The sequence below is a fragment of the Semicossyphus pulcher genome, unplaced genomic scaffold, assembly GCF_022749685.1.
Source record: "Semicossyphus pulcher isolate SPU_LCO1_2020_fin unplaced genomic scaffold, fSemPul1.0.p SCAF_8, whole genome shotgun sequence".
NCBI classification, from domain to species: Eukaryota; Metazoa; Chordata; class Actinopteri; order Labriformes; family Labridae; genus Semicossyphus; species Semicossyphus pulcher.
In genome coordinates, this window is record NW_027211759.1 from 19,479,000 (window position 1) to 19,499,861 (window position 20,862).

A 20,862-nucleotide genomic window follows, 5' to 3' on the forward strand; every position below is an offset into this window, starting at 1 on the left:
TTTAATGCTATAAACTGCCACCAAATACAATTACATTAAAAAGTTCAAGATTATTACTTTACTTCTTTTTTAAAGAAAAATTATAATATAAAAATATATCCTCTATCAATTGGTTCTATTTTTGTGTATTTTCACACACAATGTGAAAATACAGTAAACCTACATTAAAGAAAATGAATTCATTTTAACAATTTAATCATTTATTTGAAAAAAACAAAAAAATGTATTGAAAAACATTTAAATGTTTAATTTTAAATCGGGCTTTTGCAATGTAATATAACCAGTTTTTATTGTGTTTTGTGTCTAAATTGATTTAAGCTCTTCTTTAAAATTTTAAAAGATTATTTTCTGTTTTTAAAGGTGTAGGACTATTCAAATAGTTTAATCCTGATTTTTAATGCTCCAAATACAGACAGAAATTCTGGGGCTGTCAGATCTCTCTGACCATTCAGGATTTCATGAATGAGTGTAGCTTACTTAAGCATATAAAATAAAAAGTTATAGACTTAACTGTTCACTCAATAAAAGTGCTGGGTTGTTTCTGTTAACATTGTTGGGTTAACTGTGTTGGGTCATAATTCTGGGTTGGCTGGGTCATAGGGGATGTTTGGGGTTCATTCCCGCCAAAACAGCTGGTTGGGTCACTTTGACCCAACTGCTGGGTTGTTCATTTTCCCGCTTTAACCGTATTGATCTGGATCCTTCCCTCACAGAGGCTGAGACCAGGGTTGCCAGGTCCGCAGTTTTCCTGCTGAATTGTGCTACTTTTTAAGTGTTGCCGCGGGTGGAAATTTTTGTCCGCTGGTTGGGTAGACCTGTTTTGCATGCAAATTACATGAATAATAGGCTATCTATAAATAGAAATCCTTAAATTTTAGTATTATTCTAGATTAAATAATTTATTTATACCCAAATCCTACCAAACGGACTCCAGCTCATTCAGCACTACACCCAATGGACATGGGACATGCATGCCCACATAACAAACCCACAGACTCTACTTTGCCTGACACAGTTAGCGAACTTAAACTGTACACAGTCCGCATCCGTTCGGTGCACTGTGTGCAGTCAGCTAGCCAGCTATTGTCAGCAGTGACACCTTCAGCGGAATCCGTTAACACGCCGGACAATTCAAGCTAGCAACTCCAGCCGGGGAGAAACATGACGCCCGGTAATTGGGAAAAATACGGGAAGAAATACACAAGGGACTGGTAAAGTGAAAACTCAATCAAAGAATGAATAGGACGTGTGGCTGGAGATAATACAAAAGGTTTTTGTCGGTACTGTAAAACCGAGATTGCAGGGGGTGAGAGGAGTTGTCCGTGATGGATGCCAGTTTTCATAGCATCCTCCTCTCACCCACCTCTATGACCGTATGAGTTTAATTAATCTATGTATTTTATAATGCATTTGGCAATGATAGCAATGCTGTTAGACTTCAAAAGCAGTGTATATGGTTTGACAGGGGTACATTTTGAGTTCTAGTATTGGGCTGGTTTTTGGGCTAGATTTACTGGCCGTTTGGCTGGTTTTCATTGGCCTTTGGGCTGGTTTTGTCACACAGACCTGGCAACCCTAGCTGAGACACAGGCTGGACAGGATGAAATGGTAGGTTAATATTAATATTTTATCTTTATTTTAATAACTTGTGGTAAACAGCGTGATCTTTAACTAATTTCACTGTACAAATATTTGATGAGGTATCATTTATTCTGTGACATTTATTACCTAGCTACCTAGCTTGAAGCTCTTTACTAGATGCTAGTTTACTGTTGATTTAATGTTAGCTGATAACCACAATATAGCCTCTGCACGCATTATTAAAGTTGTCACTTTAAAGTGCGTCCGTCTCCTGGCTTTATTATTTAACTGACTTTACTGTCTCACTGAACATTAACATCAGCTAACTGTAGTGCGCTAGTTAGCGAACTGGATAGTAAGATAGTAAGCGCGCTAGTTAGCTAGTTTTCCCTCCAGTATCCTAGCTGCTATAGGCTATGTCTCCTCTGGTTCCCTCCCTCCCCCTCTCAGCTCTGCTCTCTCTGTCTTCATCTCTGTTACAGTTTAAAATGGATGTCTCTCAGGGCAGTAAAGTAAAAAATACTGCCTCAGAATGATTAATTATTATATGTTCCATACTATTTGACTGTTAATAAAACACTTTGCTTTATGTTCAAATTGTAGGTCAAACCAGCTGTTTTCCCTGATCCATCTACAAGACATAGAAGAAGTCTTCAGACCACCACAGAGAGTGGAGAGGAGTGATATTTATTGCCTTTGCCAGATTTGAGAAACTTTGAATTATATGATTTTGGGCTGTGACAAACTGTTACATGTTTTCTTTTTAAAAAACAACTTGAAGTGTAAGTCCTTGGGCCAAAATAAATAAATGCACATTAACAGAGACCTTTTGTTTCCTGTGTTTTTCTGAAATTTTTTATAAATGACAAACATAATGATTATTACAAAATTATATATATAAACATATATATATTAATTTATAATAAAAATAAGCTAATTATAATAATAGCAATGTTATTAATAATAATAATAATATTCAAAAAAAGATGCTGGGAATGAGGAAAAAAATAACCCAGCATATGGGTTTTTTTCACCCCCTGATTGGGTCTTTTAAACAACCCAGAAGTTGGGTTAAAAAAAAAAACCCAGCGCTTGGGTCAAACCAACCCAGCATGTGTTCTGTCCAATAGATACCTAGGGGTAGGGTTAAAGTTGGGTTATATTTTAACCCAGTAGTAAATTCTGGGGCTGTCAGATCTCTCTTATCATTATGATACTCAGTATTTTCTACCTCATATTTCTGATTTGTTTTACAGATTTGATTTGATTAACATTTTTTCATTTCTTTTTGTTATTCATTTTTATTTCTTTGTCAGACATGACACACATAACAGTCTTATTATGTCATTATATGATTTTTATTATTGTTATTATAATATAGGGGGAAACCAGAGCACCTGGAGAAAACCCACACAACAAGAGGGGAACATGCTGTTAAGACACCTCACATGTCACCTCTGTCTTAGAAATACTCTGGAAAACAGTCAGCACACTGACCACACACACACTCAAGAGGGTCAAAGTATTCTTCTTCACTTGAGTCTTCATCTGGTCCAACAGGGATATTCTCCGGTCTTTCCTCAGTGTTCACGGACAGTCTACTGGGCAGGACCCCCATAGCAATAAGTACATTTACAAAGGTCCTATTTAAGTATGTACCTAATGCTAGAAGACCTGTAACAAAGCGACTCCATTTACTGCTGGTCTTAATGTGAGCAGCTAGAGTGTCCAGCAGTCTCTCATTACTTTCATCATCTGATGAACTATCTTCTCCTTCATTTAATCTACCAGAAACGGGCAGACGAGCATTGAGATTTCTTCTTGACATATTCTTCCAGTACTTAAGTTGTCCACAGTCTGTTGAAGGAACGACTTTATAAGTCACTGAAATTAGCTAAGATAAAAAGTAATTATTACTAACCTTAATCAGCGATTCCTCGTTGTTTAAAGTGAGTCTCCCATAAGTAGTTCTGGAGAATCACAGAAGCGAATATTAAGATTATTGATGTGCCATAGCTCAAAGACACATCGTTCTTTGATCTATGACATCATATATCGTTTTGTCAGTTACCCCTCTACAGCAGTTAATTATCAGTTAAATGTAATCATTGTAGATTCCTTTTTTTAAACATGGGACCAGCATCCCCTCCCTTTACAACATAGACGAAGGATCCTTGAAGGCCTTAGAACGCATCAGGGAAGGAAGAAGTGTCTTGTAAAGGGAGTGCAGAGTTGCCGCATTGATCAGTGCTTCTTGAGAAGTCCAGCAACAGGTTGAAAACCACAGTTTGCAGGATATCAGTAACCCTGTCGCTGAGGAGGAGGGGGAAGGCACTGTGGAAAGGGATGTAGTCGGTACTGAGGCAAGCCTGCCAGTCAGAGAGAAGAACTGTGAGAAAAAAGTTAGAGTTGAATGGCCTCGGGCAAATTAAAAGAAAGAATGGGAGACAGCAGACAGTTTTCTTGACCCTTTCCCCAAGAGCCCGCACGGTTAAAGATTAAAGATTAAAGATTAGACCTTTAAAGTTGTTTTAATTTGTCTCTCATAACTTCCATATTTGCAGTCTCGAGGAACGAAGATTATTTCCTAAAATAATCTAGTTCCAGGATTGACTGTTGGGACAAATGGGCAAAGGCAAGGAGGCATAAGTTCCAGTACAATATAGTATTCTGGGATATAATTAAACTGGTTCATGTATTTCATTCTGTGTCCATTTTGTGTCTCTGCAGAAACATGACGGCCACATGTCACTTCCTGCTTCTAAACACTAGATGGCAGGATTGACTTACTTAAAAATCACTTACTCAACGCCTCAAAAAGTTAATCAGGTGATAGGAGATAACTAGGAGATAAGAGGAGGTGTCTTAAACACCCTCTGACTCCAAAGAGTGTATTTATACAGGAACTCTCCACTTCAGCCCCTAAAGGCCTCAATTAAGAGTGTGAGATTAAACATTCTCCCAAAATTTTTTAAAGGTTTTTAAGTATTTTCGGTTTGGAAACACAACAGATGTGTGGTTTCTCCTTACTGTTCTCATCTTTTTTTATCTGCTGCTCAAAGAGGGATGTGGTTGGGATCTGTCTTCGCTGTTTAAGCAATATCACATGAGAGAGAGTGATGTACTGAATATCATCACAGCTCGTGCCGCAGACAATCACAGCCGTGCTGATAGTCAGGACAACATCACAACCTCGAGTGTGATATTGCTTTTATACAACAGTTACACAGGCGGCGAATAGTAGTAAAATGTAACAATGTGGTTATTTTTTGCTCCACTAAGTGAAACTGGACTTTTGTTGCCAAGCAACCCAAACATCCTCCTGCACTCTGCGTCTACAGGTGACCACAGATCAGCTGTTTTTTTTTATCATGTTTATTTATCTGTTTGTTATAATTTATCATCAACCTTTGAAGTAAAGAGTCTGCTGTGTGATTCAGAGGTACCAGCTTGATCAATGTCGACATACACGCTCTGCTGTAATGTACTCTGTATCAGCACTTGTGGAATGCCTCTTATCCAATCAGGTTACTTGGACGGAGCGTCTTTCCTGGTCTTGTATTTGAATAATGGGATTCATAGATGTATTTCACCTAGGGCGATTTGCATGTTTGACCACACCTGCCACACCAGCTTATTGGTGTGAAAATCTACTGTATATATGCAGCTCCGGAAAAAAATAAGAGACCACGGCAAAAATTTGTTCTTCTCTGGTTCTACTATATATAGGTTTGTGTGAAACGAACTTGTGGTTTATGGTATAAACATTTCTCCCTACTTCCAAACACAATATTCTCATTTAGGTCTTTTATTTGCATAAAATGATGGCTGGTTAAGATAATCAAAAGATGCTTTTCAGACCTGGAATAATGCAAAGAAAACAAGTTGTTCATGTTCATGTTCATGTTTAAACAACAGAATACTAATGATTTAACTCAGGAAGAGTTCAGAAATCAATATCTGGAGGAATAACCTGGTTTCTAATTCCAGTCTGTCACATTGCTGTTGGGTGACGTTAGGCCACTCTTGGAGCGAGAATTGAAACAGCTCTTTGTTCGATGGCTTGTGAGCATCCAGCTTCCTCTTGATCACATTCAGCAGGTTTTAATGGGGTTCACATCTGGATCGGGCTGGCCATGCCATGAAGAGAGAGAGCCTGCTTAAAGAACATTTGGAGTGGAGTGGTCCCTTTTTTCCCCCAGAGCTGTAAGTTAAGATAAGATAAGATCATCTTTATTGATCACCATAGGAGGAAATTAATTTGTTACAGCAGCTCAGAAATCAGTGATAAATAGTACAAACCAAACGATAGTTACAGCAACAACAAGAAATAAAGAAGTAATAATAAAAATAACGACAATAATATTCAAATTAAAATGAATTAAAATATAGCATTGCACAGTATGAAAATACAGAAAAATAATTGCACCGAATAATAAACATTCGGCATATACATTTGCATACTTATACACACATGCATACATATAGGTAGTGAGTGAGGGGGATAACTGACAGAGAGAATTGAGCTTACATAGTTGTTGTAATGCTGGTGTAATAGAGTCTGACCTGCGGTAGCGCTCCTTCTTGCAGCTTGGGTGTAGCAGTCTGCTGCTGAAGGAGCTGCTTAAGGCTCTCACAGTCTCATGCAGGGGGTATACACAGTATATATACAGAACATATGGGTGGGGCTCCCAGTTTTTAAAAAACCTTGTGAAGACCATCGAGTCAAATTGTGATTATCAAACTTTCTGAGGCAAAGAGCTTGCCTTCGTTCCCTGGCTGCTGTTTATTGATTGCCCTATAATAATGCTCACACAAGTACACACAACTAACTACGATAATTAATGAAGTAACATGTAGATTTTTAGGTAACCTACTATGTTTCCTGTGGAGCTCATTCTTGTATAGAGGACCTTATTCAAAAGGATGGAGCCTTCAGCTTACTGATGCAGAGTAGAAGCACCACACTAAGCAGTTTCTCTGCTACTGTGCGTTGCTTAAACAGACCTCAGGGCTTAGACCCAACCCCGTATAGATTACTGTTTAAATTTTAAAATGCTGCATATTTGATTATCTGGGAAGAAGGAACATCACTCGGTTTCCCTCTGCTGCGTGGAATGGTAAGAGATCCGGGTTTGTTTCTGCCTTCGCCTTGTAAATGCAAAAATTATAAATAGCACTCATGATTTTAAACCTGGATCACAATAGTGTCAGTCTTAGGTTTCATCTGCTCCATTTTTACTCCACAGCAGTCGTGCTGCTCCCGTCTCTCCTCAATGCAACTTGTCAAGCTCATGCATATTTTAATTGTTGGTCCACTGGGCTGCTATCAGATGGACCTAATGAGCTAAAGGGGTGGTGCTGTGGAGATGAGGATGATGTGTAAAGCGAGGGGGTGGGTTTTGGAAAACCCGTTACACCTGCCCCTCCTCACCATGGATGAGTTATGAGATGGAGAGGAGATCGAAGCCGTCCATTCAGTTGAGCTGCAGAGTAAAGGGGGCTCTGACTAAAACCTGGATTCTACACTTATTCGTCCTTATTCATCACCCCTCCTCCAACCTGCGTCTTTTGGAGATGAACCCAGCTCCACAGTCTCTGGCTGCATGGTGCTCTGAACACTGAGGACTACTCCAACATCATTCTCCTGTCCACTTCTCCCTTCCTTACAGCGGAGAAAGGTGAAGAGGGAAAGTCTGTCTTCCTTTGAGGGACACTTGGCACCACTGAAAGGTGGAGCTGAACAAGCTCAGACAGGATGAAGAAAAGCTCCTAGTGGATTTTTACTCTTGCCCTTCCCACAACAAAGTGTGAGGTATCGTGAGGTATCAAGACATCGCAGAGGACACAAAGACGCAGTAAAGAAAATGCCTTTTGGGTTAGCAGGTTTGAAAGAACAGGTGCTGAAGCCTGGGAAGGAGGAAGTGAAGAACACAGTGGGGGACTCTCTGGGAAAACTGCAAAGGTGAGAGAGGGGCAGGGAATGTGCATCAGGACCGTCTGGTCAGGGTGTTTAATCAACGAAATTAGCATTGAACTCATTATCTATATATTGTATTCGCATTGGAGATGCATTGTAAGTTGATAAGGGAGAGATGTAGAGAGCCTGGAAGCGAGCACATTAAGCCCAACATGCTCCCAGAGATCTTGATGATAAATAAATATTTGATTCCACCGCTCGCCGGTGATGTAATCACAGATTTTATTTTGAGGCATTAATACATATTTCATATCTGATGCATATTTCACATAGGGTGTGATGTTCTGGGTGCAGAATGAGGACTGTTAAAAGATAAAGCAGTAAGTAGGCAATATCCGGGAGAATTAATTTTGTGCGCATCATCAGTGTGAATGAGCTTTTGTCGTGTGTAATGAGAAAGCTTTGACTCACAACATGAACAAGGGAAAACTGTTTCCTGATCAATGAAAATATAATAGAGCAAATTACAAACTTCTTCTGCTTCAAGGCAAATATTTAACGCTTTTAATGTAGCACTTCATATACGATGAAGACCCTGACACGGACCGGGACGTTGGGCATCCCCAAACACACTCATTTCATTGTTCTTAAAAAGAGCTTTTGTGTTGTCTGTTTTGGGAAAGCCACATTTTACACACTGAGCATGTAACCTAATAATATCAAATGTTGCTGTGATGCCTAATACCTTCATGCAGCTGAGTATATTTAGACTATAGATTGATTCTTTTATTTATTGTCTAAGAACCACAAACCTGTGACACCATGCCAACAACTGTGATGGTAAACACATTGCAGTATATGCTGGAGGAGAAAAGCAGTAGGCTGCAGATGTTGCTGCAGACAGATGAAAGCAGTTCATTGGAGGAGGGGGGGAGAGACAGACTCTGGGTTGTGGAACAGGTGGGGATAATGATGCACCTGAAAGCAACCTGATCACAGCAGTGCTGTGACCTTTTTGGGCCTCACCTCCTGCCCTCTGTCAGAGACTCGTGTTACTTTGCTTCTTCTGTTGCCGCATTTTAACTTTTTACACACAGAAGTGATGATATTGTAAAATGATTTAAATAAAAGTAAGAGTATGAGGTTTTTTAAGTTGAATAGAAAATAGCTGCTAATGCCCGTGCTGTTCGCCCCGTAGGAAAATCGACGGCAGCAATGTAGAAGAAGAGGACAACATTGAACTGACGGAGGATGGGCGTCCGGTGGCGTCGGCGCCACTTCCAGCCCCGCTGCTGGACTGCAGCTGTGGCGGTCTACCCAAGCGCTACATCATTGCCATCCTCAGCGGCCTGGGCTTCTGCATCTCCTTCGGCATCCGCTGCAACCTCGGCGTGGCCATTGTGGAGATGGTGAACAACAACACAGTCTATATCAACGGGACTCCTGTGCTGCAGGTATCCATCAGAAAGGACCACAGGGTCGTTGACCTTTGAGGATTTTGTAGACTGTGTCTTTTGTTTCTTATTTTGCAATATTATAAATTTAAATTTTTTTTCTCCCTTTTAAGAAAGCTCAGTTTAACTGGGATCCAGAGACAGTGGGGCTGATCCACGGCTCCTTCTTCTGGGGCTACATCGTCACTCAAATCCCCGGGGGTTTCATCTCCAACAAGCTGTCTGCCAACAGGTGACACTTTAATCTCTGTTTTGTCTGATTATTCATTGAATACGAAAGTTAGTTGGTAAAGCAGTATGATGCTTCGGACTTTTGGTGCGTTCCATTTGTACTCGGAAGTCGGAAATTTCAGCTGGAACGCCCCCTGAAGTCGGATTTCCGACTTGGAAAGTCGGAGGAACCTCACCAACCCTGACCTCATATCTCCGTGCATCAGCAGTAAATGAAAGCTGTAGCTCTGAGGTAAATGGAACGCACCATATGTTTCCTTGACATTTCAAAGACCAAACGGTTAATCAATAATGGAAATGATCGTAACTTGTAGCATTTCTGTGCAAACTGATGCTGTTGCCTATGAAGGTACGGAAACACTTCAGTGTTACATGTGAGGTGTGCAGAGACAGATTTGTTTGGTCTTTCATGAGCTGATGATGTATTCCTGAAGAAAGACTTTAAGAAGATGAAGATTTTAGGGGGCGAGCGCCTCCTCATTCGGTGTGGTTAAAGGGTTAAAGCTGCACGGTGTGGTGAGCGGTGCTGATGGAGCAGATAGCAGTCCTGTAATAAAAGCCTCACAGGAAAAGAGGACACGCCACTGACAGAGTTAATAATGAAAGATCCTGCCTCTGATTTCTCTCTGAAACACCAGCCACTGGAATATTACAAGTGTCACTTACACACTGTTTTGGAAAAAGAGAAGGAAGGGGGAGGGAGTGAGGTGAAGGAGGAAAAAGACGGGAGCTGAGCGGCAGCGTGGTGATGAAGCAGAAACTTGTGGATTGAATGGGATGTCTTTATCTCGGTGTATGAAAGGCGGAGGCGGGAGATGTGTCTCACTGTGGGGCTGAGGACTGAGATGCTTTGGAGATATTCCGCCTGCCAATATTAGACATGTACACCAGCTTTCACTGACGAGCATTCGCTCGTGTTTAACGTGTTACAGACAGATGTCACAACAAAGTCTGGGGTCAAATTTAGTCACCATTTCTTGTGAGGCTTCCTCGAAAGCTCTACACTAATTTCCTTGTAAAGGACTTCCCCATTTAATCTCAAATAAATGATCAGTATTGTTTTATTTTAGAAACTGTGCATGTTCAGCTGACACACACACACACAATGTTGACATGCCAGTGTTTCTGCAGGGTGTTCGGGTTGGCCATTTTCCTGACATCAGTGCTCAACATGTTCATCCCGTCAGCAGCCAGGGTGCACTACGGTTGTGTCATGTTTGTTCGCATCCTGCAGGGCTTGGTGGAGGTAAGAAAAAAAACATGTTGGCGGTAAAATAGTGCAAAAAACGTGGTCATTCAGAGAAAGAAATATAGCGTTTGGTTTCTTGCTGACAGTTAGACATACGTGTCAATGTGGCTCTGAAATAAATATGAAGCTTACATTTGCGGCCTGTTAGCTTAGCTTAGCATAAAAGACTGGAATTAGGGGGAAGCAGCTAGCCTTGCTCTGCTTAGCGAGCCAGGATGGCGGTTTTGTTTTTGGGCTAAGCTAAGCTCCGTTCAGTTGCTTCATATTTATCCTACCAATGTTTTAGCAGAGTCGATGCTCTCATCTAACTCTCAGCAAGAAAGTAAAGTGTCATTTAAAGCGTTTCCACTTTTCAGATTAACCCTTACCTCTCAAATCAGTCTGTGACCTTTGACCTATTCCACACATGTCCTTACTAGGGTGTCACCTACCCGGCATGCCATGGGATGTGGTCCAAATGGGCGCCACCTCTTGAACGGAGTCGACTGGCAACAACTTCCTTCTGTGGTGAGCGATGCTTCCTCTGTCAAACACTCCCACAACAGAGAGATCTCCACTGACACAATCCTCATCATTCACAGTGGGGACGGTCGGTGAATGGACATGAGCGAGCTTATTTTGCTTTGCAGATTTAGGCCACTGCTGCCTCTGCTGAAATTAAAATAACCACGTTGCACTTTAAACCGGTGCCATGACAACCCGAGCATGAAAACCCTCTTGACATTGTCTGTAAATGAACGGGGCTCACCTGCGTACTCTAAAGGAGCTGCTGCTTCTATTCACCTAAATGAAGTGTCACATTGCTTACTGTCCAAAAGCACTCTCACGCTGCCTGCGCCATTCAAACCAGCAGCGTTCATAAACCTGTGCGATAATAGAAAACACATTAAAACACCCTCTCTGTGCCAACAACTCATTTTGACTCGATTATTCAATGATACTAATGTGTTTCAGGATGTGTTTGTGTTTATCAAGACACATTTGCACTATGCAGTGTAGTTTTTTTGTGCCATTGAAGCTCTGAAATGACATGAAGTTGTATAATATTCAAAATTGTGACATAATGAAGAGGCACATTTTTGTCTAAATGGGTAGCAATGAAAAAGTTTATACTTCATCCTGCTCCTTTTCGAACATGCACTGTTCGCTTTGTGTTAAATTTTGCACTAAATATTTTATTCTTAACTTGTTTTTCTGTTTTGTCTATTTCATTTTATTAACATGTGATCTGCTGTTACTGCTGGTATGATAAAATCTGAAAATGATTGTTCCCAGGATCATACGCAGGAGCAGTGATCGCCATGCCGCTAGCTGGAGTGCTGGTTCAGTACGTCGGATGGTCCTCAGTCTTCTACATCTATGGTAAGACTGAATGAACATCACAGACATAAAATCACAACACTTAGAATTTGAATTGTGGTTCGGACATAGTGGGCCTTTCTGTGTGCCCTCTAAAATTCCCGTAGGTGTGAATGTGAGTTTGATTGGATGTCTGTCTCTATGTGTCAGCCCTGTGATTGACTGGCGATCAGTCCAAGGTGTACCTCTCCTCTCGCCCAATGACAGCTGGGATAGGCTCCAGCCTTCGTGACCCTGAACCATAAACTGTATAAAAAGATGGACGACATGTCGGCTCCCTAAAAGTGAAGCCAAAACATCTCTATCGCCCCCTGCTGACTGGCTGCAGTATAGCTCATAAAGCCCGCCTCCTCCATGTTAACAGATGGGACATGAGTCAAAATATAAAATCAAAATACACGCCAAATACATTTTTCTCAAACATGGTTTCTGTCATTATAGTTAGTTATTATCGTGCTGATTTATGTCCAAGTGTTCATTTTGTTTTTAATTAGCTATTTGATGCTGTAAAAAGGATGATTGACAGCTCTGTTGACAAATACGGCTCCTGCAGCCGATCTGTTCCTGATTAGCAGAGTAGAGGAGGAACGGAGAGAGGAGACGTAACAAAAACAATCACTACAGTCACCGAAGTGGCAGACCAACACAAGAAGCTGTTCTGATGTTAAATACGCAGACGTGTGGGATCTTTAAGTGTGTAAGTTAAGTGTGTGTTTTGGTTTGCGGATGCCGCTACGGCGGCTCTACCCAACAATCTCTACTGCGCAGTCTCTGGCTCCAAATGACATCATCATCACAAGATGACAGCACTTATCATGGGGGCTATTTTGGCATCACTTTTGTACAATAAGAGTAGATGGAGACATGTATCATCCATCTATACAGTCATTGCCCTGAACAGGATAATATATAGATAATGGATGGATGGATGGAAAGACACAGAATAGGCCACACAGGTGAACAGCAGTGTCTGATTCTGCTGAAATAATTATGCCAAAAAGTGCAGGAGCATTTAAATTAAATAAGTGTTACATCGCAAACAAAATTATGTTTTTATGTACAAGAAATCAGCATTTCTGATGGCTCTATTTTCAGGAAGTCATATAAAATACTTCAACATGATGAGAAATATCATAAGATTATTACAAAGAGTTATCTAGGTGCTCATATAAGAACTAATTCACCCTCAGATTCAGGCTCGCACAGGAAATATCACATGAGAGGTAGTGATGTTGTATATCATCCCAGCTGTGATTCGGTCGCAGGCCGAAGATGGAGTGCCGCAGATAATCTTTTTTTTTTTTTGCTTCACAAATTAACTGAAACTGAACTGTTGTTGCCAAGCAACCCAAACATTTTCCTGCACTCTGTGTCTACAGGTTACCACAGATCAGCTGTTTTTTTATCATGTTCATTTATCTGTTTGTTTTAAACCAGTGAAATAAGAGTCTGCTGTGTGATTCAGAGGCACCAGCTCGATCAGTGTCGACATGCACGGTCTGCTGTAATGTTAATTAACAGTATTCAGAACACCTGGCTGAGGCGGAGGGATACACAGAGTGAAAAGTCCCAGTGATGTTGTTCTCTATATCGGCATTACTTGGTCGAAAACTAACTTTTGTATCATTTGTAATACATTTCTCATTTGAGAACCAAAGCTTACAGTAATTAATCGTCATTTTAACAGATGGATGTAAACCTTTATTTACAATTATTCAGAAATATCGAACATGCAGTATATGCAATATAGTAAACCATATAGGATGTTAGGTCATCAGGTACACCGGGGGCCTATACTACAAAGCAGTTCAACATACCCAGGGTCTCTTTTCCTGATCTGGCTTCCCTTAACCTGATAAAGGCAATCACGCTAAACGGTCACACAACGCTGGTTAGCAACTCAATAAGTCAACCCACGTTCACATTAAAGGGGCGGAGTCTGCGGTGTATGACCCATCACACATAGGGACAAGTCTGCCGTCAGCTGATCGGCATATTTTACAAACTCAGAGCAAACTATGATTTTAGAAAGATATGAAGAAGTTACACATAATCCAGACTAAAATTCGCTCAGCGGCAGCCGCCAAATGCAGGAAGGACAAATAGCAAAAAAACGCAGACTGTGTAAATGCACAAATATTATAATATCACTGCTCCATCATAAGAGCACGATTATTATACATTAGATTAATATGTTGCACAGATTTATTTTTGTTGTGTTAATGACAGATTTAGACTCTCAGCTGTATCAAACTAAGGAGCAAATAAATATAAATGTAAAACCACAATTTAAAGCAGTACGAATGCTTTCTTTCATATCTTCTGAGTACAAAAGTTCTTCAGGCTTCATTGTTTTTATCGGTCTCTGTTGTAGATAACAGTTGCCTCGATGAATATCTTCCATAAATTATATTTCATAAAATCAGACGGTAAAGTGAAAGTGTTTCACTGATCTCTCTCCCTCCTTCCTCTCACGATCTGCTCACAGAGCTCCTGAATCAAGACACCTGATTGGTCAGTAGGCGGTTTTAGCTCTTATCTCCAACATAAGGTTAGGTGTTCAGCATAAGTAACTATGGCGATTCACCCCGGTAAGAAGTGAACCAGCTTTGTAGTACTGAAAACTCCGAGTTAACCCTGAAGTTACCTCGATAACTGCAGGTCCTGCTTCATAGTTTACCCAGGAGGTGTCGTTAAATGACATGCAAAGTGCTTTTCATAATCCTTTACTTGCTTGCTGCCCTGTGGCACTTGTACTTTGTATGCTTTGCACAGTCTGCGTTATCTGAACTGCTTCAGAGTTTGATTAAAATGATTAACAGTGACACCAAATTCATACTGAGCCAAGTGTGCTTTAATAAAAGTCTACTTTGCTCCTGCTGTGATATCATCTCATGATTTATTGATGTAAATGAGCATTTTCCTGTCTGGGCTCCGTGCCTCACACCTTGTTCATTTCGTTTTAATAATGAAACTCTGGCGGTCCACAGAAGGTCAGCCTCGCTTTATTTAGTCTCTCCTGCCCTCAAGCTGCTGTTTTACGCCTTACAAAGCTTTGACGACTAAATGTAGACATGAATATGTACAAAGAATGCATTTTGTTGTTGTTGTTAAAGGTGTTTTTGGGATCATATGGTACGTCCTGTGGCTCCTGCTGGCTTATGGAAGTCCTGCCGCACATCCCACGATCACTGAGGAGGAGAGGACGTACATCGAGACCACCATCGGTGAAACAATGAACCAGATGAGTGTGACTGAGGTGTGTGAGCGTAATTGGCAGTTTCAGGGTCTCACAGTATACACACACATGCACCCACACAGCATACTTCTGTCTCCAAACTGCAGAAATTCAAGACTCCATGGCGTCGTTTCTTCACCTCCATGCCCGTCTATGCCATCATCGTGGCCAACTTCTGCCGCAGCTGGACCTTCTACCTGCTCCTCATCAGCCAGCCGGCATATTTTGAGGAAGTCTTTGGCTTCCCCATCAGCAAGGTTTGCCCTACAGCTACACAACAGCTCGCAATGACAACTATAACATAAATAAGTCTTAATTAGTCATGGAGTGATTCACATGATGGCTTCCACCCTACAGGTGGGGATCCTGTCCGCTGTGCCCCACATGGTGATGACAATTGTGGTTCCTATTGGAGGACAGCTGGCCGACTTCTTACGCAGCAACAAAATCATGTCTACCACAAATGTGAGAAAAATCATGAACTGTGGAGGTACGTCATGTTAAAGTAGAACCAGGCTGTTTGTCATTGTTAATGCTGACATAGGAAGAAACTCATGGTCTACTTTTACTCTATTAAAGTGCCCAATTGCTACCCCATATTCATAAGTGGCATGATGTATAGTTCAGGCAGGAAGGTAGGACCCAGCGCAGATGATTACAGATGACTTACAGGCAGGCAGGCAAACAGACTGAGTGATGCATCAACAGGAACAAGGCAGAGCAACAATTATGAACTTCCACATAAACAATACTAAAAATAAGATTTAAAACCGTGATGCTCTGCGCTATAACAAAATCAAAGCGTGTATATTTGAGGATCTATTTTACCATTAAACAGTGCTGCACAGGATGTAGCTTTTTTTTAGCTTTACGTGTTGACTGCTCTTGTGTTTGCCGGCCATAGAAATACATGTTAGTTATTTCTCCTGTGGACACTACAGTAACATTACATCATGTCAAATCTTTATTTGACGTGGTAATCTCGAAGATCTCAGTTTGGTTCTCTTTGGCGGCACCTATAGCGATAAACCGTAATTGTGGGAGCACACTTCCCAGATATCCAGACAGTGTCACATGTGTGACAACCACTGTTGGCTCCGGTTATAACTCTTGATTTTCCTCGCTGACGGTCGCTTTCCTTTTTAGACTGTTTGCCTTCAACTGAGCGTCAAATTTGTTTCTTTTTCTATGGATTTTCACTTATTTTTGAAGTTGTATCTGTAGTCATCCATCTTTCTTTGTTTGTTCAGCCACAGAGGATTACTGTTACTGCCGGAAAAGCAGCCGTTTAGCTCCGCCTGGAAAATGCGTCACTAACTGGGCGGTGCAGTCGCACCAGACATCCAGTCTGTAATTATACTATATACCGCAAAGTCAAAGGCTTTCATCAGTGGGCCATAGACTCAATCACCATTGTGTTACCTCATTGGGCGATAGATAGAGACTTATCAGACATTTATCTAAATGAAAATCTTTGAGATTATAACTTTAAGCTTTATATTTCTATTGACCACTGCTCTGACAGCTTCAAAATGTACTAAAGCTCTAAAGCTGTAACAAGTGGAGCTCAAATCAATACAGATTGAAGAGGTTTGTGTCTGGTTTCTTTTGTCAGCGGTGTCCTGTCAGCTGCTGGACATGATTCTGTTCATTTTGGGAGTTGAACAAGAAAGAATTGAAGTTTGTACGCTTCAAAGTAAATGAGCCGGAATTAGCACAATAGCTAAATTTCCTCCGGGACATCAATTTTACATACAGAATGGACACATCTGTTACATGACTAATAACATACCCACATACAATAAGTTGGTTAAAATGATCCCGAAGCCCCCCGGGAACGAGGAGGAGACAGATTATGCATGAGTGCATGACCGGTTTGTTTCTAACCAATGTCTGAGTGTTTTTTAAAGGTGAAGTAGTTGTTGCAGTCTCTGATAGTGCTGGTCATTTGTTCCAGGATTTTACAGCTCAGAGCATTTTAACAACACACTGATGCTCTTTCCAGCAAATTCCCTACAACCGCTTTAATACTGTTTACCTGACTTGTTATTAGGAATAATACAACATGCCGTCAAACTCAGCATATAGTGTACCAAGTTTTTTGCTGACTCACTTACCTGATTATTCGGACAGCGCATGAACGCAGCGTGAGTCACATCTCTGGTCCTGTATTTTCACAGGGTTTGGGATGGAGGCGACCCTGCTGTTGGTGGTCGGGTTTTCTCACACTCGAGGGGTCGCCATCTCCTTCCTCGTCCTGGCTGTCGGGTTCAGTGGATTTGCTATCTCAGGTATGACCACGCTGCAGTAAAAAAACACAGTTTTCCCTGCATTAAAAGATTGTACACTAATCTTTAACCATGAGGAGCTCAGATGAGTCTTCTTTTCCCTGTGTTCTGTCTTTTGGGCTGTAAAAGTGTAAGGCTAAAAAACAAAATGCAGCACAACTCCTCTGGGTGCGATGAAGTAGACGTAGCATTAGCCTGCCAAGGCTTCACACTTCTCCTGAATATTTTATAGACAGTAGTCAAGGCAACAAAAAAAGACGTGTGTGGATATAATCCATGTTCACTTATTAAATATTCAAACGCAATAAAAAAATCAAGATGATTTATCGTGCTGTTGTGTCACTCTTCACTTATACCCTCATGTCCTGGTGTGCACTGTGTCCGCAGGTTTTAATGTCAATCATCTGGATATCGCTCCGCGCTACGCCAGCATCCTGATGGGAATTTCGAACGGGGTGGGAACGCTCTCTGGGATGGTGTGTCCTTTGATTGTTGGAGCTCTGACCAAACACAAGGTATCACGTGTAGATTTAAACACCACAGTATCCGCTTTAGGTAGATTGCTTTATAAAACTCTGAGGGGAAATTAGGCCTGACAGCTGAGAGCAGCGGGGTGCAGACAAAATGATAGGGTGACTTTTTAAATATTTTGCTCATATGCTTCCTTTTATTTATATTATTTGTGCTCACACAATCGTATAATCGTCTTGTACAACCAGAAACATGTCTTCACTGAGGTGTTTCCTCCAAGCATGCATAAAACATAATGTTTTCTTCATCTCTGTATGTAATCCTGCTCTAATCGTCGGCTGCTGTTAATAATGTATCACCCTGTAAGATTTGTAATGCACATAACAGTCGCAGTTTTTCTGCTGCCACGAGCGAGGCAGTGGATTTACTGCATTATGTCAGCTGGATGTAAGCAGAAGATCAGTAACTCTGCTTTGTGCAGGAAATTCATCGCCTCTATTCTTCCCCCCGCAGACTCGTCTGGAGTGGCAGAACGTCTTTGTTATTGCCTCCATGGTGCATTACACGGGGGTCATATTCTACGCTATCTTTGCCTCTGGAGAGCAGCAGGAATGGGCCAACCCTGAGAGCACCAGTGAGGATAAATGTGGCATTATTGATGAGGACGAGCTGGCTGAAGAGTCAGAACTGAACAGTGAGAGCATGATAGCTCCCAAAAGGAGCTACGGAACCACGGACAATTCCTCCGGGCGGAAACAGGGCTGGACAAAGAAAAGAGGGGTGACCATGCAGGAGGAGGAGGAACATTTTAGGAATGGGGATTACCAGGACGGGTACCAGTGAGACGCCCCGTGGGCCAAAAGGACTTCTCATATCATGTGAAGGCTTAGGGTTTGATTTCACACCTGTGGGAATGTCAGGAACATCGGAGAGGAGACAGGAGCAGCTGCATCATATGTACCTCATAATGAGCCTTTTTCATGATTAGTCAACACTCCAGTTTAACTGTGATGTACAGTCATGTCTGCAGAAAGAAATCACCTGAACTTAAACATAAGTTTTATCATAATTGGAGCAACAAAAGAAAGAAAGAAACGTCCATCTGTTTAGAAATTGAACAATAAATTCACTCTACACTGACATTTACTGTAGACTAGTATTCTTCATAGGATACAAGCTGAACAACACTCATGAACAAACTAGAGCAAGCGAGCGTCGACTGAACTTTATGTATCTTACTTTGCACCTGGTGAACAGTTTTCATATGTTTAGTGGCAGCTATGCAACGTGAAGAGAGGCGTGCTTCTGGAATGTAATGATGGGATAGACATTAGACCACAGCGTTACTGTAATGAGCCTTATATCGTTTTTTTGCTTGTATGTATTTGCTGTTGCTAAAAGATTGCACTCTGTCACTGCTGAGCTCGCAGGTCTTTGTTTCACCTCCTTTGGGAACTTCCAGCTTCAGTATGGGATCAGACGGATGATGAGTTCAAAGCCGACGTTACTCCATCGAGCATTTAGTGTAACTCTACTTTCTCCTGTTTGTCTTTCTTTGCAATTTGTTTCAAAACTATTGTTCTGTAATGTTTCACTGTATTCATAAAAGACTATGGGAAGTTTTAAATCAGAAAGAAGAGAAGAGTCATTTTCTATAAACATGATCATCCTGTTGATTTGATTGGCACTTTACTTGAACACCATGAAGATGTTATAAAATACATTTCTATTCTGTATGAAGATTCTTTAGAGACATAAAATACTTAAAGAGCTTTAAAGTTTGAATTATTGAGTGATGCATGAGGTTATTCTTTGTTTCATGTTAGTGTGTGTACTTATAACAACATTAACCAGCTCTGCAATATGATGGCGATGAGAAGGCCAACAGGCTGATATTTAGGTGGGTGATGGAAAATGCGTCACTAACTGGGCGCCGCTTATGATTTTTTCCACGAATGTCGCCATAGACACCCAGTCTGTAATAATACTATATACTGCAAATGCAAAGGCTTTCATCAGTGGGCCATAGTATCACCGTTGTATTACCTCATTCGGCGATTGATAGTGACTTAACAGACATTTATTTACATGAAAATGTTCCAGATTTTAAATGTTGAATTTTAATGTTAACCACGCTCACTATCTTAATTTAGCATGTTAGCATGCTAACAATAGCTCATTCACACGGAATAGCTGAGGCTAATGGGACGGCCATTAATTTAACAGGTGTTTGGTCATAAACCAATGTTTTGGACAAATTACAATTTTGTGTTAACAAAATAAAAACATCAGGATGATGAGAAATTATTATTATTATTCCAGAACATGAATATCTGCATGTCAGTTTGTCATATCCTTGTCAAGAAGGTTCACTCAAAACTGGAAACAGCAGCCTAATAACTCTATTAATGGAGTAGCTTAGCATAATTTACAGGTAAAAAAACTCCTAATTTTTCTCACACTGGTGCTCTGTGCAGGCCCTCATACAGCCTCTGCCTGAACTGACTCAGTCAGCTCTGTCTCTTTAAGAAACCCCACCCCTTCAAGCCCACTTTCTTCTGATTGGCCAGCTCTCCTAAGCCTGCTGAGGGTGCACTTTGTGACGTCACAAAGTGCAGCGTGTAGAAAAAAACTGTGTGAAACCTGTCGTTCACAGCAGCCTGCAGACTGAACTGAGAAGCCTGGGGATTACTCCAACATACTTTTACCTACAGATCTGAAACTTCACCCACGTTTAGTCTGGACATCCAACATTGTGATAATACCCCCTCTTTAAAGTCAAGGACCACCAAAATCAGAGGGCTTCTTCCTCTGGGGACCATGCATGTCTGAAGACAATTTCATGGCAATCAATTTGATAGTTAATACAGATATTTCTGTCTGGATCAAAATGATGGATCGACTGACTTTAGAGTCTTGCTGCTAGCATAGCTAACAAGAAACAAACAAACAGCTCATTTTAACATCTAGATTATGAACATAAAACATCAGGACACAATTTAGATTCTTCCGTAACTTGACAGAATAGACATGTCCCTCGCTCTGCCTGTTTATATCGGTGGTCTTAAATT

The 20,862-nt window shown here is 41.0% G+C and overlaps 1 protein-coding gene across 1 annotated transcript; it reads left to right on the forward strand.

The window, feature by feature from the left end:
- The first annotated feature begins 7,448 nt into the window (after positions 1 to 7,448).
- On the forward strand, positions 7,449 to 18,634 carry slc17a8 (solute carrier family 17 member 8). Its single transcript, XM_069686523.1, has 12 exons — positions 7,449 to 7,546; positions 8,700 to 8,955; positions 9,069 to 9,187; positions 10,318 to 10,432; positions 10,855 to 10,942; positions 11,711 to 11,797; positions 14,911 to 15,053; positions 15,140 to 15,289; positions 15,390 to 15,522; positions 17,213 to 17,323; positions 17,708 to 17,835; positions 18,305 to 18,634. Exons 1-12 carry the CDS (start codon positions 7,449 to 7,451, stop codon positions 18,632 to 18,634), a joined length of 1,758 nt encoding a protein of 585 aa, XP_069542624.1.
- Positions 18,635 to 20,862: the final 2,228 nt, after the last annotated feature.